The 26,267-nt window shown below is 35.8% G+C and overlaps 1 protein-coding gene across 1 annotated transcript; it reads left to right on the top strand.

The window, feature by feature from the left end:
* Positions 1 to 1,992: 1,992 nt before the first annotated feature.
* On the top strand, positions 1,993 to 23,455 carry LOC148938748 (spermidine synthase-like; the record flags this gene model as incomplete). Its single annotated transcript, XM_089107566.1, has 2 exons — positions 1,993 to 2,171; positions 23,335 to 23,455. Coding segments are annotated over exons 1-2 (252 nt in total), but the record flags the coding sequence as incomplete, so codon positions are not given.
* Positions 23,456 to 26,267: the final 2,812 nt, after the last annotated feature.

Genomic DNA, 26,267 nt, shown 5'->3' with positions numbered 1-26,267 from the left:
TTTTTTTTTTATTACGTATATGTTATTACGTATATGAGGGGGTTGTCACCTTAGTCAAAAACACGCTCTTTACGTTAAAAGTTAAAAAAAAAATTTGATTCACAAACCCCTGAATCACAAAGGCCGTTTAATTATAATAGATAGCTCTTTTGAAAGCACTAAAAAAAACTGTAGTGTAAAGAGCAAGTTATTGACTTGGGGGAGAACCCCCTCACTTACGTTATAATTTCTGTTCATTTTAAGTTCTAATATTCCTTCTTACATTTCAGTTGAAAAAACTTGTTTTTTTTATTTAATTTCTGATCGTTTTTTAAATTATTCTTGGAAATCCGGCGCCCCCTTCATAGAAATGTCCCTTACCCCAAAGAAACATCCTCCACGGAAATATTCTCCAGAGTAACCCACTCCTCTAGCCCCCCCTCCAGAAAAAATTCTTCCTAAAAATGAGTGTATACTTCCCAATAACCAATAAATAATGCTGGCAAGTCCGGTGCCCCCTTCATGGCACTTTTCATTTCCCCATGACCACTTCCTTCATTAACAGATCCTTCAACATAACCACCGAGCCCACCATACCAACCCCAACGATAAAAAAAAACCAACGGAAAAATTCTGTATACATACCCAAAAACCAAACGATATGTTAACATTGGGTAAAGTTCATAACTTTTAGCCCTCCCTCTGGGAACTTCGGGGAATTAAGTCATCCTAAAAGACATATTTATCATATTTTCGACCATGCTGAACAAAATGGCTATCTCGAAATTTTGATCGGATGACTTTGGGAAAAAAATAAGCGTGGGAAGGTGCCTAGTTGCCCTCCATTTTTTTTGGTCAATTATAAAGGGCACTAGAACTTTAAATTTCCGTTCCAATGAGCCCTCCCACGATATTCTAGGACCACTGGGTCGATACGATCACCCCTGGGAAAAAAAAAAGAAAAAACAACAAATAAACACACATCCGTGATCTTTCTTCAGGCAAAAAAGACAAAGTTCCGCATTTTTGTAGATGGAAGCTTAAAACCCCTGCAGCGGAGTTCTCTGATACGGCGTATTTCAGGGTAGGCATTTTATTATAATCCTCTAGCATTTAAGGGGTCCTTCTCTCTTTTTTTGAAAATCCGCCGAATTTTCTTAGGCGCGTAACTTTTGATGGATAGCACTAAACTTGATGAATGTTATATATTTGAAATCGGCATTGAAATCTGATTCTTTTGATATATCTATTGGTATCAAAAACCCGTTTTCTAGAGTTTCGGTTACCATTGAGCCGGGTCGCTCCTTACTTACAGTTCGTTACCACGAACTGTTTGAAACCGTTGTGCCTTGTTTTTTAAATTTAGTTTTACAACTTATGCTTGTTTTCCATTGTCACTTCATCCCTTACGATAAGTGGCTTGCACTATTGCGGTTAAACAAATTCGAAACTTACGCTTCCCCAAACTACATAACTTATATTCTTATAAGTATTATTCAGCTTTCAAAAACAAATAGGAAGAAACCTTTTCTTTAATATATTTTAGGAAAGATTCTAAAAAAAAGAAATTGAATCAGTAGTTTTATTCTTACTTCAGCAGTCATGGAAACTTTCTTCTGTCGGTTGTTTTCCTTGATGAAGGGGAGCAAAGCTTGAAAAAGTGGAGTAGCTTAAAATGGTAGTGGCCTAGGCTGAATTAGTATTACCTTCACAATGTCTATTATCAAAGTGTCTAAATCATCCATGTTCAATTCAAATCATTTTCTTTTTTAGATTTTGTTTACGTTAAGAATCTCAAGTCTAATAAAAATTCAGCTTTGTAGTCGACTTACATTACAAAGCTTATGTGGCTTACGCTACTGAGCTTATCGGCCCTTGCGAACCTTTTATGAACTAGTGTAAAAGGTCTATTTAGCCAATGTGAAAACGGTGTTTTTATTTGTTTCGGTTGTTAAAGGATTCTTTTTGAACTGGCAACAGTGTCAGCATTTAAAAACATTTTAAATTTTAACAGGGTGTGAATTAGAAGAAGAGAAGAAGGGTGTTTTCCAGATTAATACAATGGATATTATGAAAGAAGGGTGGTTCAGTGAGTTCAGCAGCCTATGGAAAGGACGGTGTCTTTCGCTAGAAGTAAAACAAGTGATACATAAAGAAAAGAGCAGATATCAAGATATTTTAGTCTTAGACACGTAAGATAGCCTAGCTTGTCTTTATTTCACCGAAGAGGAATAAATATCATGCAAAAGTATTAAACCTATATCTTAACGCTAAACAAAAAAGCAGTATCTAGGAGTAGGGTACCATTAGATTACTTATTTTGTATCCAAATATTAGCCTAGGCTAGCCTATCTATGGCTGCTTTCCTGTCAATGCCTCTCATTCCCTTTGGCAAATTTCTAGGTGGCACTATAATTTAGCTAAGATGAAAGTGAAAATGGTATTTATTTAGCCTTGGCCCCCTCATAAGGAGACATGTTAAGAAAACAATTCTTACTTTAAAATATGTATAATGATCCTAGTTCTTATATTATCCAAGGGGAGAACCTTTATCATCAAGTCTTTCCTCTAAAAATGCTCAAAAGTGAAAAACTTTCCTAATATCACCACACTCTTAATTCAATGCTTCAGTCTTTTGAAATTGCCGCTGTAAACTGCTGCCAAATAAGTTGTTTTATAGATAGCGTTTAGCACGTGTTTAACACGTGTGTCAAAAAACGTGTTTAAAGAAAAAGTAGTGGTATATTTTGATTATAGAAAGTTGTTTTTCATTTTCATAGCCTAATGAAAATGAAAAACTTTTTTTTCATGAAAAACTACTTTTTCATTTCTTTTCATAACCTAACCTAACCACTGCTATTAATATTTTGTATTTATGCCACTGCTATTTGCCCCTTCGCCACTGCTATTTGCCTTTTGCCACTGCTATTAATATTTTGTATTAACGCCACTGCTATTTACCCTTTCCCACTGCTATTTAAAAATAAAATAAAAAAACCAGCATGAATGCTATCTATAAAAGAACTTATTAGCCAGCAATTTAAAGCAGTAATTTAAAAAGCATTGAATTGAAAGCCCGGTGGTTTTTGGAAACTATTTCTCTTTTGAAGATTTTCAGAGGAAAGACTTGATGATAAAGGTTCTCCCCTTGGATAATATAAGAACTAGGATCATTATACATATTTTAAAGTAAGAATGGTTTTCTTAACATGTCTCCTTATGAGGGGGCCAAGGCTAAATAATTACCGTGAAAATGTTATTTGATGCCTTTATTAATTCAATAATCACTTTGGGGCTAATTGCATCTTTAACCCTTGAAGGGGCCCCAAAAGTAGCCTATTTTATATGAATTATGAAAGATCATAAAAAAAGCATCAAATGATGTTCTCACTTTCATCCTTGCTAAATTATATGGCCCACTGTAAAGTTACCATAAAATTTACCTATCCCTGCCCCCCTAATATGCAAATAGGCTAGGCCTATATACCCTGAATTTTTGACAGCAAAGTTTTGAATAACAAAATTCAGTGCTATTTTTGTTGATGGCATTTGAAAAACTAGAAATGGTGGGAAAACAATATATTTGAGTTGCCTAATAAATGAGGTTTGTATTGTTGTAAATAAGTATTTTCAGGACCAACGATACTTTAAAGCCCAGTACCTGCTAGCGCCCAGAACCCACAGCTCCCAACTTGAAAAATAAATACTAGCATTACCTTTAGCACAGCAAATTTATAGTCCATTTCTTCTTTAAATAGCAATTTAAAAAAGTATCATATCTAAAGTTAGCAAATCACAGATGTTGCGGGCATACACAAAAGAATTCTACTACTCACAAAGATATATTCAATTTATGCCAGCAAGTGCATTGTGTTGGCAAGGTGAATATGGCAAAGAGAGATCATTATCAATTACAGGAGGGGATATTTGACTTCTGTCGGCAAACGCATTTCACAAAGAGGCAATTTGCGTGTTACAAATATTTGAGATATGTCATTCAGTGTTGGCTCCTGACAAATTAAAATGCTTGTATTACATACATGCAGGCTTTGGCCTCGCTTGGCCTCGCTTGGGCTTATTATGCCATATACAATATTTTTATTAAGTGAAAAACAATGTCCCGGGAAATTACCATAAAATATAATAGGTGCCCCACAGTTAAAAGACTTTGTGACTTTTTTATTCAAGAAAACCAGTTGTCCAGTGCCCAAGAACCCAAACAAAGATAGATCATATTAAGTTACAGGAGTGCAAATTTGACCTTTGTCGGCAAACGCGTTTCACAGAGACGCATCATGTTACAGGAAAGATCAATTTTGGATGATTCAAATATTCAAAATATATTATTCAGTGTTGTGTCTCATAGACATATTACAAAACGGGCAGCAAGTCGCAAGAGAATTTGCGAGTTCGCGAGTTCCCTGTGCTTTTTCTTCTTTGACTCCTGGCAACGCGTTAATATTGACGTTTGATTTCATTGAGATTTTGAGAATTGTTATTTCATGTTGCAAGAAAAGACTTGGCAACAAGCTGAATTTGCCTTTACACAGGTATGTTATTTTTATAAGATGCTTCTTTCTGATATTATTTTAGATGGAGAGATTTTAAAGGGAATTTTCACCAGGTTGGAATTGTCTAGAGTATCTTTCCATTGGGGGGGGGGGGGGCCACGGGAGAAATTTTCTTGGGAAAATTTTCTCCGGAAACAACTTTATACTAGGAATGGGAGATTTGCGGGAAAACTTTTCCACAGAGAAGGGGATTTTCTGCATGATTTAAAAACAAACAGATATTCTTTCATATGAAAGTGCGCTACAAAAAAAATTCATTTAAAATTGACATCAAGAATTTTTCTTGGTGGAGTGGGGGACTATTTTACATGAGAAGAACTTTCCATGGAGGGGGAGCCGGATTTCCGCCATTATTTTGTAACAATCAGAAATCAAATAAAAAAATATTTTTTTTCCATCTTTAATTATTTTTAAAATCAAAGTAATAGATTGGATTTAAAAAAGAAACTGAGTTTCTTTTTTAAACTTTAAATTCAGTATATAAAAAATTTTCTCTGACAGGGAATCAAATCCGTATCTCCCGCTTGACAGTCAGGAACAGCGACTAATGTACCAAAGAGACACTTACGGACATGTTATTTTAGCCTCCATTATCTATTTTTGACGCAAGTAAATACCCACAAAACTTGATATTTGGTTTTTGGAAAATAGGGAAGGAATGATCGGATTGAGCTGAAATTTTGAGGATAAGCTCCCAGGCCCAAAGTCTAAAGCTCTTTTGATCCTGGGCGCTTGGACTCTGGAAGCTGAGGAGCTAAAGTATCAAAGCTTTGATCCTGGAAGCTAGATCCAGCTTCAGCAAAGGTTTATATTTACCTTTGAATCTGGCACCTAAGTAAAAAATCAAATTATATTGACAGTGAATTGATTCTTTTAATATTTATTTGGCCGAAAAAATAAATACGACGTATTTATCACTTAATAAAAGCACTGTATAAGGCATCATAAGCCCAAACATGGCAAATACCCACATTCACATCATACAAACATTTTTAATTTATCAGAACCCAAAACTGCAAGACATATGTGAAATATTTCTGAACGCCCAGAAAGAACCCAAAGTTGATCTCTCCTGTAACTTGATATGTCTCTGTAAAATGTGTTTGAAAACAGAAGCCATATATCATATCTAAAGTTAGCAAATCACAGATGGTGCGGGTATACACAAAAGAATTCTACTAGTCACAAAGATATATTCAATTTATGTCAGCAAGTGCATTGTGTCGGCAAGGGACTTTTTTATTTAACAAAACCAGTTGCCCAGCGCCCAAGAACCCAAACAAAGATAGATCATATCAAGTTACAGGAGGGGAGATTTGAGACTTCTGTCAGCAAAAGCATTTCAAAGATACGTGTCATGTTACAGGAAAGGTAAATATTAGGTAATACAAGTGTTAAAAATACTTCATTAAGTGTTGGGTCACATAGAAATTCTTTTACACGGGCACAAGATTACATGGGATTTTGTAAGTTTGCTAGTTCTTTGTGCTTGTTCTTCGTTGCCTCCAGTAAAAATCGCTATTTGAAGAAGAAAGAAGAATTTGCTGTACCAAAGGTAAAATAACTTAATATTTGGTTTTATGAATTGATACTTGGGTGTGCTGTATGAGGGGGGTTGCTCCTGTCTCAATACCTCTTTCTTTACGCTAAATTTTGACTTTTCTAGAATATTTTAAAACGGCCCTTGTGTTTTATGAGTAGTTTTAAAGAACTGGGGCAAAAAGGCAAACTTCATCGCAAACAGCGAGGTATTAAGGAGGGTGCTCCCCCCCCCCTTCATATACGTAATAATTTCTGTTCGTTTTAAGTTTTGATGTTCCTCCTTACTTTCAGCTGAAAAAAGAAATGTTTTTTTATTTTATTTCTGATTGTTACGAAATAATGGCGGGAAATCTGTCTCCCCCTCAGTAGAATTCTTTTGTGTATACCCGCACCATCTGTGATTTGCTAACTTTAGATATTATATTTGGCTTCTGTCGGCAAACACATTTTGCAGAGACATATCAAGTTACTGGAGAGATCAACTTTGGGTTCTTTCTGGGCATTCAGAAATATTTCAAATATGTCATTCATTTTTGGGTTCTGATAAATTAAAAATGCTTGTATTACATGCATGCAGGTGTTGGCCTTGCTTGGGCTTATGATGCCCTATACAGTGTTTTTATCAAGTGAAAAATAATTCATACTTATGTTTTTGGCCAAATAAGTATTCAAATAATCAATTTATTGTCAGTATAATTTTATTTTTAACTTGGGCGCCAGCATCAAAGGTAAATAAACACCAGATCGCATGGGATTTTGCGAGTTCGCGAGTTCCTTGCGCTTTTTCTCCTTTGCCTCCAGTAAAAATCGCTATTTAAAGAAGAAAGAAGAATTTGCTGTACCAAAGGTAAAATAACTTAATATTCGGCTTTATGAATTGATACTTGGGTGTGCTTGTATTTATCTTTCAAGTTGGGAGCTGTGGGCGCTATGGGTTCTTGGGCGCTAAAGTAAATGTTTTGGGTTCTTGGGCGCTAGTGGGAGCTAGGCTTTAAAGTATCGTTGGTATTTTCAGGATATATTATTGTTGAACAACTTTTTCATAAACTAGTGATATGTTTTAACCACTGTTCAATAACTCAACTAGTTTTGATAGCTTCTTTGTGTGGTTACAAAAATGAAATACCTTTTGGGCCCCTTTAAGGGCTCAAGATGCAACTACCCCAAGAAGCAATTATTGAATTACAAAAGAGCATAAAAAAGGCATCAAATGACATTTTTACTTTAATCTTAGCTAAATTTTAGTTCCACCTATAAATTTACCTTTGCTTGATGGTCCCAGACACAGGTCTAGGAATCAAAAATCTCACTAGGCTAGCCAAATTATTGTAGTAGGTGGATTTGGTAAAATTCTACTTTAGTTACTTTTGGCTATCTTGGAAAAGGGTTAGGTTAGGAAAATGAGACTTTCAGGGATTTGGTCTATGGGCTAAAGTATGTCCTGGGAAGGTATAGTAAAATTCTACTGGAGCTACTTTTGGATATCATGGAAAGGGGTTAGGTTAGAAAAATGAAACTTTCAGGGATGGGTCTACAGGCTAAAGTATGTCACAGGAAGGTATTTTTAAGTACCTACCTTCACTCTTTCTCCCTCTAGAGGGTCCTGAAATTTGCCTACATGACAGTTCTATACCTGTTGAAGTTGACAAAACAACATTTTATATTAATTTTTAGTTATCAGTTTCTTTTTCTCTGGCTTTAGTTCTAAAAATGCAATTCCTGTTATTTAAGTAGAATTTTAAGCCATATAAATGTTGTTGTTTTTTCAAAATTTAGGAAATGTGTTTGCATATCTTTAAAACCTTATAAATTGGAATTGAGCAAAGTAGTGAAGGTGAAAACAAGTTTGTTGTAGTTGATTTAAGAAGAAGATCTATTTTGCAAGGTTTCACTTTTATAACACAGATCATCAAAGGTCAGAGCCCTCTAGAGGGAGAAGAAGTAGAGGAAGGGACTTGAAAATACCTTCCCAGGACATACTTTAGCCTGTAGACCCATCCCTTAAAGTGTCATTTTCCTAACCTAACCCCTTTCCAAGATAACCAGAAGTAGCTAAAGCAGAATTTACCAAAGGTATTTTAAAGTACCTACCTCCACTTTTCTCTCTAGAGGCTCCTGACCTTTAAAAATCTGTGTGTTATAAAAGTGAAACCTTACAAAATAGATCTTCTGCTTAAATGAAGTACAACAAATTGTTTTCAGCTTCACAACTTTGCTTAATCTTAATCTAAAAGGTTTTAAACATATGCAAATACATTTCCTAAATTTTGAAGAAAAATTATATGGCTTAAAATTCTAATCAAATAACAGGAATTGCATTTTCAGAACTAAAGCCAGAGAAAAAGAAGCTGATAACTGAAAGTCAAGGAAAAATGTAGGTTTGTCAAAATTTCAATAGGTCATGTAGGCAAATTTCAGGACCCTCTAGAGGGAGAAGGAGTGGAGGTAGGTACTTCAAAATACCTTCCCAGGACATACTTTAGCCTGTAGACCCATCCCTGAAAGTTTGATTTTCCTAACCTAACCCCTTTCCAAGATAGCTAAAGTAAAAGTTTACCATGGATTTTAGCAACTAGCTGGTCATTTTGACAACCAATTGACTTTCTACCAACCAATTAGGGTAAATGAATTTCTTAAATATGGGGGCTGTGAGGTTAGAGATAAGCTATTGAAAATTATGCCCATGATTTTTGAAAAAGGGGAAATACCTAGCAATTTTAGGAAAACTAATTAAAATATAGAGATAAGAAAGTGATTGTGGCAATTATAAAGACATTAGCCTGGTTTCTATAGAAAGCAAATTGCTTTGCATGGTGATACTTTTTAGACTTAGAGAGGCTGTAAATAAATTTTTTAGAGGAGAACAGTATGGTTTTAGGAAGGGTAGAAGATGTGTTGACCAAATTTCTATTCTTTGATTAATAATTGAGAAGTGCCTTAATCATCAAAGCCCTGTAGTCCTCAGTTTTAAAGATTATGAGCAACCGTTTGATTAAGCTGCTAGAACACATTTAGCTAAAGTCTTATCCTTGAAAAGTATAACCTGATAAATACAACTAAATGACTATTGATGTGTTGTTATATGTACAAGAATGACATTGCTGCAGTGAAGGTAGGGAATGAGCTTAGTAGCTGGCTTTGTATTAGATTAAATTAAAAAACAAGTTTTTTTTAACTGAAAGTAAGGAGCAACATTAAAACTTAAAATGAACAGAAATTATTCCATGCATGAAAGGGGCTGCCCCTCCTCAATGCCTTGCTCTTTATGCTGAAGTTTTTACTGTTTTAAAAAATTAAGTTGTGAGACAGAGTCAAACTTTAGTGTAAAGAGTGAGGTGTTGAGGAGGGACAGCCCCTTTCATATATGAAATAATTTCTTTTGAAGTTTTAATGTTGCTCCTTACTTTCAGTTAAAAAAAACTTTTTTTTGTTTAATTTCTGAACGTTCTTGAATTAAGGCAGCTTTAATTTTGGCTCACCATACATGAATAATTAAAACAAAATTTGCATATCAATTTTATTTTTGGATAAATGGCTTTCTTGAAATTTTGATCTGACATAACTTAAAAATTAACTTACATACCAAACTTCTATATTTGTATATTTTTATTATGTATATTAGGGGGTTTGCCCTCTAGTCAATACCTTGCTCTTTATGCTAAAGTTCAAATTTTGTTCAAATTATTTAAAAATGACCCTTAATCACAAAGGCCATTAATTAGAATAAATAACTTTAACAAAAGTACAAAAAAAACATTAGCATAAAGAGCAAGGTAATGTCTAGGGGGCAAACCCAATCATATACATTATAATTTCTGTCTGTTTTAATTTTTGATGTTGCTCCTTACTTTCAGTGGAAAGAATTTTTTTTTTTAACTTCTGATCATTTCTTTAAATAATGCTGGTAAATTCAATGTCCCTTCCCCCATTGAAAGATCCTCCCCCATAACCACTGCCCCCCCCCCAATTACCAGAAAAAATCCCCCCTGAAAACTTATGTATAGGCCTACTTCCCAATAACCAATGCTATATGTAAACATTGTGCAAAGTTCATAACTTGCAGAACTTCCACTGGGGACTTTGGGGGATTAAGTCATCCTCAAAGGCATAGTTATTGTATTGTTTGACCATCCTGAACAAAATGGCTATCTCAAAATTTTGATTGGGTGACTTTGGGAAAAAAATGAGTGTGGGAGGGGGCCTAGATACCCTCTATTTTTTTCACTTAAAAAGGGCACTAGAACTTTTAATTTCCATTTGAATGATCCCTCCCACAATATTCTAGGACCACTGGGTCAATACGATCACCCCTGGAAAAAACAACAACAAATAAACACGCATACGTGATCGTTCTTCTGGCAGAAAATACAAAATTCTACATTTTTGCACATAGGAGCTCGAAACCTCTACAGTATGGTTCTCTGATACGCTGAATCTGATGGTGGGATTTTCGTCATTGTTCTAGGAGTTTTAGGGGGCTTTCCTCCTTTTTTCGAAAATAAGGGAAATTTTATCATGCACGTAACTTTTGATGGGTAAGACTAAACTATATATTTGAAATCAGCATAAAAATCTGATTCTTTTGATGTATCTATTGGTATCAAAATTATGTTTTTTAGAGTTTCGGCTACTATTGAGCTAGGGTGCTCCTTACTTACAGTTTGTTACCACAAACTGTTTGATCAGGAGTTAAACAAGTGTGCATTCTATCCCTATTTGTATGGATAACCTTGATGGATTTTGTCCTAAGGAGCACAACAAAGGCAATTAGAGAACACAAAATCAAATGGGGAAGTAAAACTCTCTGAGACTTAGATTATGCTGATGATTTAAGCATCCTAGATGAAAGTGTGAGCAAGATGAATGAATTTTTCAAGGTTTTGTGAGTTCAGGTGCAAGAATAATTTTTGAAAATTTATCTTAAGATGACCAAGTCACTAAGGCTAGTAATAAGTGAAGGTGATGTTGGGTAACAAGAAGATCAATCAAGTGGACAGCTTATCTTGCATAGGTAGTATCATTATTAAATATGGTAGTTGCAGTTAACTTTAAATTGCAGCTTGGAGCAGTATAAGGATTTTTCCTTGTGAAACTCCAGAGTTGATGTTTGAAGTTGTTTTTTTTCATTGTAGTTTAATGACCAGGTGCAGCTGGGTGATCAATAGCTTCCCAGTCAAGTTTACACTGCCTTGAGAATCATTCAGCAGTAACTGTATCTTCAGATAGTTTATTCCAACTGTTTACGATTCTTGAGAAAAATAATTATGGACTGTAAATAGGGTAGACTGTTTACAAACTTCAGTCAATGACCTCTGGTTCTTGAATTTGGACCAACAATAGGAAATAATGTTGGGAGAGTATTAACCTTCATTAACTTATAGGTTAGAATGGTATCATCTTTATTTTTTCTACATGTAAGTGTTAGGAGTTTAAAAGTTAAGATGTTAAAAGTAGAAGAGCAAAGGCCCCAGGTGTTTTTTCACAATTAAAAAAAGCTTAGAAGAATACGAAAATAAGTCTGCAAACCAAGGATAGAATATTAGAAGCTGTAATGATGACAGTTGTCAAGTATGGCTCTGAGGCATGGGCACTACAAATAATGGAGTGGATTAGCTAAATGTTTTTCAGGTAAACTACCTATGGACTGGTTTAGGTACCCAACTGACTTAATGTATCTCAAACAGTAAGCTGTACAAAAACGTAGTTTAATACTGCTTTTTAAGGGCATAATGAGAGAAAGGATGAAATGGCTAGGAAACATTTTGCAGATGACAGATTGTGAAAGATTATGCTTGTCATCCAACTATCTTGGGCCAAATGAAAAGCAGATTATCCCCAAATGGGATGGGTTGATTTTGCAAGGAAGAGATTTAAGGGAAATGAGAACTTCTTGGGAAGGTGTCAAGATAGAGGCTTCAAATAGATTGGGATAGAACAGGAACATGCAGAGCTGTATTTGCCTCAGGCAGGCTGATGCTGTAATGGCTGTTGGTAGGCCTAGTAGTGGTAAGGCATGGAACAGAGGTGATACAAAGTTAAGAGAATTCTACATTCTTCACTTATATCTCAAAAATTTAGCTGCACTCTGTGACAACTCCTGAGTAAGTTTTTTTACAGATAGAAACCATTTAATCCAAATATAAAATCAGACTAAAGGAAATTCCAGAAATAGCATGACCAAATGTTTGATAGTGTCTTGTGCATGATGATAATGAAACTGGCATAGTTTTGAACTATAAAACTCAAATATCTGAGGTTTTCAGTACTATTATAATTTATAAAACTGTATAATAAATGAGGTAATTAGAAGCCATACAATTTTAGGTAAATGCTTAGTGTGCTGGAAACTGGTGCCTCTGCCCTACCCTGGGAAGATGTTATCAAGCTAGCATCTCTGCCTTTTTCTTATTTCTAGGGCTTTAAAGAGTACAGGTGACTGGTTTATAACTACTTAAATGTTTGTGTAAAAAATTATGTATAACTAATTAAATTTTGATGTAAAATTTTTACCTTTATTTTGTGTTTTCAATATCTTTTTCATGGGTTCTTGTTTTTGATATGCAATTGCTACTATATCAGTAGAATTTTAAACCATATCAAAGGTTTTTACTAAATTTAAGAAATAACTTAACAGATTTTAAAACTTTATAGATCTGGATTGAGCCAAAGTATGAGACTAAACATACTTTTCTTGTCCCTCGTTTGAGCAGAAGATCTATAATAATAATGAATAATTTATTTATAACCCACTTCTATACAAAACAAGCGGAGTAAAGTACGCTAAAAAGGAAAAAAAAAAAAATCAAATACACAGAAACAAAGATAACTTAAACCTTAATCACTGACAAAAACACACGGATAATATTATGGTTTGGGCCTAGGGACACAAAGGCATGTCTTTTTAAATTATTACTAAGCAATTCAAACGATTGGATAATGTTGGTAGCACCATACTTCTCAATAATACGTGTATTACGATATAAAGTGTGAAGGTACAGTAAAAATTTGCAATATCTAAAATAACCGATACGGATCTGGCGCAAATAATTCTTATTCAATAACGAATACATTCCACTTAAAAACAAGATAGAATGGTCACAATATGTGGAATATATTTTAGCTAATATTTAGCTAATAATATAATATTTAGCTAATATATTAGCATGAATATTTTCCACGGTTAGGTACAATTTTCGCATATCCGATCTTCAACTTTTCTTTAACATCTCTCAGAACTTGAAGTCGCAAAAACAAGTGAGTGTAGAACAAATACTAATTCCTAACCACCATAAACTTGTAACATTGTGAATTACTGAGGATCCACAGGACAAATTATGAGCTGATGATTTGGGATTGAAAACTAAATATTCGTATTTATTAACATTCAAAAACAGACCAACATCCTGAAACATCATAGAAATACGTTGCACCAATAATGCCAAAATAGACTTAGTTTGACTTATAACTAGCAGGTTGTCCGCATACGCAATATAAGACACATCAGATAAATTATAAAAATACGGAGGCTTGATTCCTAATAACACATTTTGAATGCAAGCATTAAATAGATGATGGTGATAGCACCCCACCCTGTCGTACTCCAGATTGAACTGGTATATTACCGCAGTACCCTGTACCAGATTTTAAACAAAGAAACGAATTACTATACCAAAATTTAAGTACATGTATGACAAAAGGGTTCACTCCAAACTCTGACAAAGAGTGCCACATTTGTGCATGGCAAATACTATCGAAGGCTTTAGACAAATTCCAAAGCGCAAATATGTAATTCATAACCTTTAGACTGGGCATCATAAAGAGTTGAAGCTAAAACCTTATGCGCAGGTTGACACCCAATACGAGGTTGAAATCTAAATTGGTTTGAGTCTTTCGCAGTTCGTTCAATAATATATGGGAGCAGAACATATTCAAAAACCTTACTAATATTGCAAGCAACAGTGATGGGCCTATATGAACTGCAATCAAAAGGGTCTCTTTGGCGTTTAAGAATCGAAGTTACCGTTCTGCAAAGGAAGGGATCAGGCACCATTGACAAACATAAACAGAACTGAAAAAGTAACTTGAGCTGAGCGACTAGTGCCGGACAATCACAAAGTAAATGGTGAGCGCTAATCCCATCAAGATCACTTGATTTAGACTTAAGTTTAAGCATACAATTAACAATACTTTTAGTTGAGACAGGAATAACATGACGTTGCAAAACTTTAGGTGGCAAAAATTTAGAAACTAAGCATAAACACAACAGTAACCTTATAAGAAAATCGAAATATATTTTCTTGTGATTATTGTCTCTTCTAATCTGCAGTTGTACTAAACCAATTCTGCTCAAGTCATCCTCAGGGCTATACTGTGGTGTTTATCCTCCCCATAGTATAGTGCAGATGGTTTGATATTATCTATTTTTCCCTTCTTGTTTTAGTTTTATTTTTGTGTTTAAAGCTTTTTCCAATAGGCAATGATTAGAAGTCTTCCAAAAAAAAAGTCCCCCCAGATCCCAAATCAAATTCCAGTAAAAGTGTCATAGTGAAAGATACCCATCCTGGCTGGTCAAGCACCCTATCTCAAAGTTCTAATGATAGCTCCAATTCGGAGAATAGGACAATGATAAGTGTAGGGGCTAATGTAACCATAAATGATGATAATGGGTTTCAAGAGGTCCTCTCTAGAAGTTCTAAAAAAAGAAAAAAATCTCCCCAATTAAAAGCATTTCCCCTCTCCCTGCCCAAGATCCTCCCTCCAAAAACTTAGGAATTTACCTTAAAATTACTCCCACTACCCCCTTTGAAATATAAATGATCACTGCAATAAGAGTTGCAATTTTTAAATTGCTATAATCAATGTTCTCTCTTAACATTAACCGTGATGGATATCTGCTAATAGCTGTAGAAGATCAGAAATCAGCAGATACAATAATTAACCTTAAATCCCTTCTGAATAACCCAATTATTGCATCTAATTGGAACCCAAAACAATCACCAACAAAAATAGTTGTCTATAATGTTCCCCCAGAGATATCTACTCAGTAGTTAAAAGAAGGCCTTTCAGATAGGGCTGGAAACACAATCCCAGTTGAGGATGTTACCCAACTTGGAAAACCTAACTCTAATGGCCTAAAAACTAGTAGATCCTTCTTATTCACACTGAAGGATAAAATTGATATCCCAGAAAAATTATTCCTATTTGGGCAAATCAAACCACACAAGGAATACAAACCTAAGCCTATTCAGTGTCAGAAGTGCTTCAAACTGGGACACACGACAAACAAATGCAATGAAATTCTCCAAGAGTGTAGTAATTGTAAATCTTTTCATCCTAAAGAGCTGACAACTTGCAACAACACTCAGCCTACATGCATTAATTGCAAAGGCCCACATGAATCTACAAATAAATCATTACGCCCTGCATACAAGAAAAGAGCTCTAACACTCCAAATATCAACAGAGAAGGCCATCCCATACCCCTTTGCAGCAATGGAAGCAAATGCTGCCTAACAATACCAAATAAAGCCTGTAATGAAACCAACCAAAACCCCCAAGTCAAATGCCCCCAATGCATCAAGCACCCCATATAAAACACCATCTTCTAAGCCCCCTAGCTCAAATCCCTATCAGAAGGAATCACCAAGCCAACAAGCCTCCTTGTCCGGTGAGATGAGGCCAGCCTGGCCCTCCCTCCCAAGAAGAAATAAACCAGAAACACTACCAGGAATCAATCCCTTAACCAACAAACAGGATGCACAACCAAAAATGCAATCCCCAAATATATGCTTATTCATTCTAAACCGTAATGCAGTTCAGGCCATAAACATACATCAACTACAGAAAACAAAAATTATTGCAGAATTGGCAAAAATCTACATCCCAGATGATATGCTCATTCAAGCAAAAAAGATCTTGCTTTACTTTTAACAAAGCTGAACATTGATACACAGTCATATGAAGAATAAATCAACAACACAACATTTATCAATACTCCAATGGAATGTAAGATCACTCACAGAAAATAAGCTAAATGAACTAATATCATGTATGAATAATAATTCCATTATTATTGCTTGCCTCCAGGAAACTCATTTAACCCAAAATCAACAAATTAAGTCTCTGGGATATACTATCCTGAGAAAGGATAGATCTTCAGAGAGAATAGGAGGTGGTTTAGCTTTATTAGTTAATAATAATATAAAATTTTGTGGCATCAATTTTCCAGATTTTGAAAATGATGTTGATGTAATTGGAATAAGTGTTTGGCTGAATAATTTTAAAACCTATATATTAATCTTTTATAACCCTAATGGCCAAACTACAGATGCCAAGTATTTCTTTAATTATATAAATAATTCTAATATTTTAAAAAATATCATTATTTGTGTTGATTTCAATGCCCACAGCCGTTTGTGGGGGAATAAACCAGCAAATAAAGCTGGTAAATTTATTGAGCATATGACTTGAAATAATAATGAATTAGCTGTTGCTACCCCTCCAAACCTGAATACTTATTTCAATCCCAAAAGTGGCAATTTCTCCACAATTGACCTACAAATTGTGTCTTTAAATTTTTTGAACAAAATTTACATAAATAAAACTGATAGTCTATGTACAGACCACTTTGCTATAGTTTGCTCCCTAAATGAACCTGCTGAAACTTTATCTCATACATCCAAATATATCAACACTAAAGCAAATTGGTATATTTTCCAAAATAAGCTAAATGATGAATTTACAAGTTTCACCCAATGTTCATGCATTTCTAACACAACAGTTGACACACATGCTGAAGTATTGACATCTTTACTAATAAATACAGCTAATCATGCTATCCCCAGGACAACTCCTAAGAAAAAATTCCCTAAACAAATTCCTAACGCATGGTGGACAAATGAGTGCCTAAATAAATGGATAATAAAAAAGGCAAGCTTGGAGAGAATTCATAAAAAAACCACAACTACTACATATTAAAAAAAAAATACAAGCAGAATCTAATCTAAAAAGGACTATAATAGAAGCTAAACATAAACACTAGAATAATGTTTAAAATTATTTCTCCAAAGAAACACATGACAACACTATACATATAGTCATAAGCTGCATCTGGGGGAAAAATGCTTCTCCCATCCCCCTTCTGTATGAACTTGTACATAATAATACAGATTATCACAATAATAATGGAAAGGCTAACCTATTTTCAACTCTTTTTGTTAATAAGCTAACATCAAATAATCAAAGCAAACTGTCTACAATTCCTATGAACCCTAGTTACCAACCACCCCCAGGTTCCGAGTACATAACTAATCCATTTTCAATCCAGGAATTGAATAATGCAATACATCATATTAGGTCCAAAACTAGCAGTAGCTATGACAATATACACCCTACATGGATAAAGAATCTCACACCTTCATACAAACAAGAACTGCTAAATTATTATAATCACGCTTGGGCATCTTCTAGGTTCCCCAATATTTGGAAATGTTCGTCCCTCCTACCAATCCTAAAGAAAAATAAACCAAAAGATAACCCTGAGTTTTATAGGCCCATAATGATTATACCTGTGATGGGAAAAATAATGGAGAAAATTATTTATCACAGACTCCTCTGGTTTGTTGAGAAAAATAATATGATCCCACACACTCAAACTGGATTCAGGAAATACCACTCCTCAACAGATGCTTTCATGTTGCTAACAAATGCAATAAATGAATCTTTCTCAAAAAATAATATCCTAGTGGCAGCTTTCCTAGATTTTGAAGGAGCTTATGACAATGTGAACCACCAAATCCTTTTAAATAAACTTGCAAACCTTGGAGTACCTCCTAAGCTAGTATCCTTTATGAAATCCTTCATAGAAGTGCGAAGTTTCATTGTTTGTGTAGGTTCAGCCTCTTCACCACAAAAGACAATATCCAAAGGCCTACCTCAGGGAGCAGTCCTCAGTTGCCTCCTTTTTGCCCTATATCTCTGGGACATGAACCTACCCCACACGAATCTACAATATGCTGATGATCTGGTGCTATGGTCATCTGGCAACACCTTTCAGATAGCACAGTCAAATCTGCAAAAGTCACTTTTCCAGTTTGAAAAATTCTCTCAACATTCAGATTTACCCATTGCACCCACCAAGTCAAAAATAATCCAATTTCACCGAAAGCGAAACCATGTTAATGCAAAACTAACTCTAAATAAAACAACTATTCCAGAAGATAATATTATTAATTACCTAGGTCTCATGCTTGACCAAAAACTTAATTTCCACCTCCACATTTCAAACAATAAAAAAATGTTATAGAAAAGCAAATATACTAAAAAGACTTCTTTCCACACCCTGGGGTTGTAAGGAGAAAACCTTACTCCAGTTTTATAAATCACATATAAGACCTCATATTGACTATGGGCTCATTGTCTATGGTGCATGTGCAAAGACCCAGCTGCAAAAAATTGAAACAACACAAAATGATATAATACGTCTCATATTTGGTCTTAGGAAACCCACAAGCACCAAGACGTAGCTTTCTCTTGATAAAACATCTTACAAAAATTGAATCAAATAGCTCACACACATTACATAATTGGTTAAGAAATCCAGCCATGTATAGAGGTATTGCAGATGAGTATGCCAATATTCAAAAGAAGTTCCCTGTACCAGCAAAGTCTATTGCACCTACTTTCCCCCAATCCCCTCCATGGAATTGGTCATTTCCCATAATAAATACTGAATTTTCGAAATAGAATAAAGATTTAATACCCATTGCTTTTGTCCAGAAATAATTTGCAGAACTTATTACAATTACTTATAATAATCACTTCCAATTATTTTTGGATGGGTCAAAAACGAATTAGAAGGTTGCAAGTAGTGTTTTCCGTCCTCATCTTAAAATTGAAATGGGCGAGAGATTATTTAATAATTTATCTATAATGTCTGCTGAGTTAAATGCCATAATCATGGCATTAGAACACCTTAAGCAAAACGAACCTTTGATTGAAAATTCAAATAATATTATCATCTATTCCGACTCTTTATCAAGCCTTGAGTTCCTGGCCTCAGCTCCTCAATATAAGTTGGACATTGACACTTATCATTGTCACAGTATTATTGATAATCTTGCTTCAAGTGGCATAAAAACTTACTTTCAGTACATTCCTATCCACTCTTTCATAAGTGGTAATCATCAGGTTTATGAAATAGCAAAAAATGCTATAAATATTGACCAGCCAAGTGGGAAACCAATCCCAATTACAGATATTTACCGATGCAGGCTATCAGATATTAATTTTAATAGGATTAATCCTATCCTTTCCCCCTTTCCCACTAAGTATCTTTCTAAAATTTATCATAGAATTTGTTCTGGAACAAATGGACTAAATGTCCCTGCATCATCATATAAGCTTTCTAATTCAAGTGGTTCAATTCCCCTTTACCCTCTTTGAAGGCATTGTAATATGAATAATGAAACAATTGACCATTGCCTATTTGAATATAATATGCTGACGTCTGCACAACATACCTTGCTTTGTAAACTGTTAAAATACTTCAAACACCACAAAATCCCACTATCAGCCAAGAGCCTAGCCAACTATACCTGCACACAGAGCATAGATATCGACATCTATCATCTTATATTTGAAGTCCTAGAGTCGAAAGATCTGCTGAAAGATATCTGAATATATCTAATAAATATGAGGCAATCAAGCCAGTAGCTCTGTAGCCCACAGAGTGAAGCAAAAGGAAAAGGGCTAAATAGTTATACTGAAAAGCCCGCCTGCTGTTAAATAGAAGAAGAAGAAGACTATACGCAATCTTACTAAAAATATTTTTATAATGCCCAAGCCAAGACGGATCTGGGATAACATCATTGATCCCTAATGAATCAAATTTAGACGTATTAATGACTTCTTTCCATTGTACTGCACTTTTAGGGAACTCAGCACCATTATATCGAACCAAACGAAGATACTGTTTAAACTCCGCTTTTGTCTTACTCATTATATCAAACACTTGGCCTCGCGAGGGTTGCCCACATGCAATCCAGATGCGAAGCCAGAGCTTAGCACGATTTTTAACGGCTTTAAGACCCGGGTCTTCTTTCCAAATTGGACTTCGATTTTAACCTGGACAGGGGGAACAGCCACATTCTCAGCTTGTTTCATGTACTTAACTAAGTGAAGGTAATAAACATTCAATTGCACTCTGGCTTGTGGCGAAAAACACTCGTGCACAGTAGATTAAAAGGGATCTTGACGCAGGACAACAGAGCTGTTAGGGTAGAAATATATAAAGGCCAATTGGCTTTGCTGCACTCTTGTTTCATAGACCATTTTTTATTAGCAGCACAAGGATGATTAGATGGATCAGCGGTTAATGTCAAAGTAAGGGAAAGGGGAAGGTGGTCAAAATCACGTTCATCTTCGTCAACATTAACGTTTGTCTATTTCTCAAGGTTTCAATTTTTTAACACAGTAAGAGGTCATCAAAGGGCAGTGTTCTTTGCAGGGGGAACAAATGCAGATTTGTAGTTCAAAATACAGCCCCAGGGGATCATAAAGCTGTAGAACCAATCCTATAGGTTTTATTAACCTAACTCGACTACTTTCTAAAATCAACAAAAGCTCTAATCAAGGTCGAACCTTAAAACGTACAGGGATTAGGAGGCACAGTTGGGGGGCTGCCGCCCCCAAACCCCCGCTTTCGCAGCCTTTAAATAAAAAAAAAAGTTTTTTAAACTGAAAGTAAGGAGCGACATTAAATCTTAAAACGAACAGAAATTATTCCGTATGTGAAATAGGCTGTGCCCTCCTCAACGCCTCGCTCTTTACGCTAAAGTTTGACTTTCTCACAACTCTTTTTTTAAACAATAAAAACTTTAGCGTAAAGAGCGAGGCGTTGAGGAGGGCACAGCCTCTTTTCACATACGGAATAATTTCTGTTCGTTTTAAGATTTAATGTCGCTCCTTACTTTCAGTTTAAAAAACTTTTTTTTTTATTTAAAGGCTGCGAAAGCGGGGGTTTGGGGGCGGCAGCCCCCAACTGTGCCTCCTAATCCCTGTACGTTTTAAGGTTCGACCTTGTAACTCAGCCTCTTTAACTCTTTAGAAAACGTAGTTTTTTTCAAATAATATTATAAAGTAATGATAATCTGGTTCATAGAAGGACCCTACATATTATAAAGAAACAATTTCATTTTTTAAAACTTCTCTTTTAATTTTTAAACATCCTAGAGCTATGCTTTTACCATCGGGGGGGGGGACACATTTTCGGAAATGCAACCATGATATTTGGAAAAAGCATAATATAAGGAATTATAAGTTTCAATTTTTAGTTATTTAGCATCTCTCCTTTAGAAGTGGTCTTCCACTAAAGTGGTCATCCTTTTTTTTTTAAAGTTTCAATATGTAGGCCTAAGACCTCTCTTCAGTACAATTTTCTAAGGCTCAGAAAGTGTAACATTCTGTCCTATATGCTCTCCTGATGAAAACACTATGGCAAACAAAGGAATAATGCTACTACAATCAAATCCCCAATCAATGCTATTTTTAAATGTAATGGTCACTAGTGTGACAATGCACCTCTTTTCCCCTACCTAATATGTTCAGGTATAGCCCTAAATTAAGGCCTTTTCGATTGCTTGAACTGTTGTACCTCTTTTTTCAAAAGGCATATAGTTCTTAACCCAGTCTGTAGCACCATATCAATGTCAAATAAAAAGAACAGTTGGGTAAATATGCTACTCAGTTGTGAATAAAAATAGAAGGAAACATCTAAATCTGAGTAATAGATATCTTCTATATATTATAAAGCAAGAATTTTATTATGGTAGTATCTTCTTGTAGTTTTTTATATGGCCTAGGGCTGTATCTGGCAGAATAAGGGGGAGGGTGGAATTGCCGCGATAGCAACCATTATATTTGGAAATAGTATTGCTTGGGGGATTGAATGATTCTACTCTTTTGCTATTAAAGTATTTTCTTCAAAAGAGATCATAGAGCATAATGTTACCAGGTGCTGAGAACACAGCACACCTGAGAATGCTAAAACACTTCATGATTTGTTTTCTCCGCTCATAGAGGAGAACGTTACCAGGAGCTGAGAAAAAAGGCTCAGGAAAGCTTTCCCATGGTTAAGTTCAGACTCAGAACTCATTGATCGAAATTTCATACTCCTGACTCAACTTGGTAAAACTCTTGTGCATGGGCTATTCTTAAGAAAACACTATGGTAGCAATAGAGTGGTACCATTATATTCTCCATTTAATACTGTTCCTAAATGTGCTGGTTGCTACCTTGGCAATTATGTACAGCCCCCCTCACCTTAATGAGGCCAGATATGCCCCTAGACTGTATTCAAAACTTTGCTGATTTTATGGGATGGAATGATTTTTTACTTTTTTCCCAAGAACAGTTTGCTCATACAGTGAAATAATAACAATTTGAAAAAAAATTCAGCAAAGTTTTTGTGTAGCCTAGGGCTCTTAGCCCGATTGGGGGGGGGGGGGCTGGGACGACAGTTTCACAGTAGCAACTGCTGTTTTTAGAAGCAGTTCGAATAGGGAAGCAAAAATTACTAGACTATCTTTTTGATGTTAGTGCAGGAGAGGCCATGCACAAGAGTGTTACCCTCAACTGCTCTCTGATATATTGATAAGCCTCTCATCTAGAATTCTGCTAGGTAAAATATCAGTTGCCAACTGATGTGGCAAATTTCAGATGAAGGACTTTTGCTATTTTTGAAAGCATTTAACTTAGGTAAATCCTAAAGAAATGAATCTACCACTATCTTTGAAAGTTGGGAAGAGGACCAGTAATCAGGATTGATTGGTTTTCTGTGCCTGTAAAAGAAAATAGAGATGCATTTTTGCTCAGATCTATTTTAGGCTATTATAAATCTGTTAGCGGCATAGTGAAATACAAGCTAAGGCTCTGTTTCTATTTATTACTTTAGCACAAATCTCAAGACTGATATTGCAGCAACTAGAGAAAAAAAAATGATACAGGCTCTATGTATGCAACCAAATTCGAGAGGTTCTAGGTTTTGTAAGGGTAGAAATAGAAAACAAGGCTTATTATCCTCTAGTTCCATATTATAAAAATGTTATCTTGTTAAAGTTGATCTTATTTTTACTGTAGCTTTTTTAGAATTTCCTCAAGGAGAAGTCGATAGATATTACTTGGATTTTAATCTATATTACTCTTTTAAACTTTTGGTTTAATGCATAAGCCAATTTTTTTTTCAGGCATGCTTTTGGCAGAGTCTTAATCCTTGATGGTGTAATACAATGCACAGAGAAAGATGAGTTTTCATATCAAGAAATGATATCATTCCTGCCATTAAACTGTCATCCTAAACCAAAAAAGGTATTTTGTTTTTGAGCTTTGTTAGCTTTTTTTTTAAACTAATGGAGACTTTTTAATGGATAAGTGACATACAGGGTAAGTGAAGTTACATATAAACAAACAAGTCCATCATTTCAAAAATGGAAAGAACATATTAAATTTAAGGCAGAGAACAAAATAGTGTAAAGTAGCACACCTTCAGTGATCTGTAAATAAGCTATGTTTGCAATGGAATAGGCTACACGTGATTATTGTTGTTTAATTATCCTAACGTGTTCAGCTAACATGTGACCAAACAAGTATTTGTTGTCGTCTTTCACTTATTACATCCAGGGAGATTAAGCTTAGCTGTATGTGTCAGAAAATGGATTTTCATTGGTATTAGTAGTAGAACCCTATCAGGAGGCCCCAGGACTCACCCCTGCTGCCACCTATAACTTTTTTTAACACCATATATTGGCACGAGAACCACGTGGTTTATGGTTTTTGTCAATGAGAATTTGAAAAACAGGAATTTTGTCACATTTATGTATGTTTTCATGGATGGTTATGTGTGTGGGTCGATTTATTTGATGTTTTTCATGGATGTTTTATGGTTTTTGTCTATGAGAATTTGAAAAAAAGGATTTTTCTCACTTGAAAAACCATTAATTTTGTCTGTTTTATGGTTTTTGTCAGTGATAATGAAAAAACAGGAACTTTCTCACTTTCATGTATGTCAACAGCAATTTATGTATGTTTTATGGTTTTTTTCGGTGCGAATGGAAAAGCAGTATTTTTCTCACTTTGCTGTCACTCATTAATCAAATTATTTCCGGGCAAAGATTAGTAATGCCTGACAGGTACTGCTCAAGAAATAGATCCAAGTCATTAATTTCTTTGCATTGGAAACAATTCTACTGGTCGAACTCCAAAAGATATTAATAACCAAAGGCCATGGAAACAATTAGGCAAGAAACATCTTAGCGAGGAATTGTTTTAGCGCGAGAAAAGGTTTCATATTAATTTGAAATGCGTTAGCACAGAGATGCCAATAACAAAGGAACACGCTGAATTTACGTTTAGGGATTATTTGGGCGAAACCGTTTTAGACAGGTTATGGGATTATTTCGGCGAAACAGTTAGAGACATTTTAAAAGAAGATTTTAGAAAAGATTTTAGAAGAGAATTTGAGTGTGGTCGTTATAATACACAAGTTTCATTTGAACAGTGTTGTGAGGTCCTCTAACCCAACCCCAAAGGGTTCCAATCCTCCTACCCCAACCCCGAAGGAAGCCCCCGGTCCTCAAAGCCCCCCAAACTCCCAAAGGCCCTCCACCGGTCCCCCAAAGGCCCACCCAGACCCCCAAATGCCATCCCCAGGCCCCAAATGGCCCCCAGGCTCCCAACTGTCCCCCCGGACACTCAAAGGCCCCCCAAGCTCCCAAAGGGCCACCGGCACCCCAAAGGCCCACCCAGACCCCCAAATGCCATCCCCGGGCCCCCCAAAGGCACATCGAGCTCCCAAAGGACCAAAGGGGTCCCAAAGGCCCTCCACCGGTCCCCAAATGACTCCCAGGCCCCCATAGACCCTCCCGGCGCCCCCACGGCCCCACCACCACCCCCCAATCCCAAGCCCGACCCCCCAGCCCCACCCCCCGGCCCCCAAGGTCCCCCCCAGCTCCCCAAGGACCCCCCACCCTCCCGGGCCCCACCGACCCTCAAAGGCTCTCCCCGAGCACCCCGCTTTCGGTGATGTGTGTTGTCTGAAACCGAGGAGTTGGGATGTGTAGTTTGCTACTTCAGGCTTTTCTGAGCTAAGGTTTCCTAGTATTTTCTAGGTTAATTTTGTCTGAAACCAATAGTTTTGGATTAGTAGTTTGCTATTTCAGGCATTTATGAGCTTGGTTTCTTCGCCTTTCGTTGATGTGTGTTGAGTGAAACTTATGATTTGGGATATGTAGTTTGTTATTTTTGCTTTTCTGAGTTGGATTTCTTAGTCTTTCATAGGTGAGTGGTGTCTGAAACCTATGATTTGGAATGTGTAGTTTGCTATTTTCGACTTTTCTGAGCTGGATTTCTTAGCCTTTCATAGGTCTGCGTTGTCTGAAAATTATGATTTGTGAGGTGTAGTTTGCTATTTAGGACTTTTCAGATCTTAGGTTTTCTAGTATTTCGTAGGTGAATATTGTCTGAAACAAATAGTTTGGGATGAATAGTTGGCTATTTTTGTCGGTTCTGAACGTGGGTTCTTAGTCTGTGGTTTGGGTGTTTTGACAGAAACCGTTGAATTATGATTTGGTGTTTTCTATAATTGACCGGTGTGATATCGACTTCTTAGTAGTTCTTAGGCAAAGTTTTTAATAATCCTATGATATGTAATGGATGGATTGCGACTTTTGACTGTTCCGAGCTGGATTTATTAGACTTTTATAATTGTTTGTTTTCTGAAACATATATTTTGGGTTGACTAGTTTGAAAGTTTTGACTTTTCTGAGCTAGGTTTCTTAGCCGTACATAGGTGAGTGTTGACTGAAACCTATGATTTGGGATGTGTAGTTTGATATTTTTGACTTGTCATAACCGTATTTCTTAGTCTTTCGTAGGTGTGTGGTGTCTGAAACCTATGCTTTGGGGTGGGTGGGGTAATATTTTTTTGACTTTTCTGAGCTGGATTTCTTAGCCATTCGTAGGTGTGTGTTGACCGAAACCTATGATTTGGTGTGGTTAATTTGCTATTTTTGACTTTTCTGAGCTAGATTTCTTAGCCTATCATATGTGTGTCCTGTCAGAAAAGTCTGAGTTGGGAGGTGTAGTTTGCTTTTTGGACTTTTCAGAGCTAGGATTCTTAGTC

Source organism: Artemia sp. Qi Xiang Cuo, unplaced genomic scaffold (assembly GCF_049724085.1).
Source record: "Artemia sp. Qi Xiang Cuo unplaced genomic scaffold, ASM4972408v1 HiC_scaffold_2976, whole genome shotgun sequence".
Lineage (NCBI taxonomy): Eukaryota > Metazoa > Arthropoda > Branchiopoda > Anostraca > Artemiidae > Artemia > Artemia sp. Qi Xiang Cuo.
This window is presented reverse-complemented; position numbering and strand designations above follow the sequence as displayed.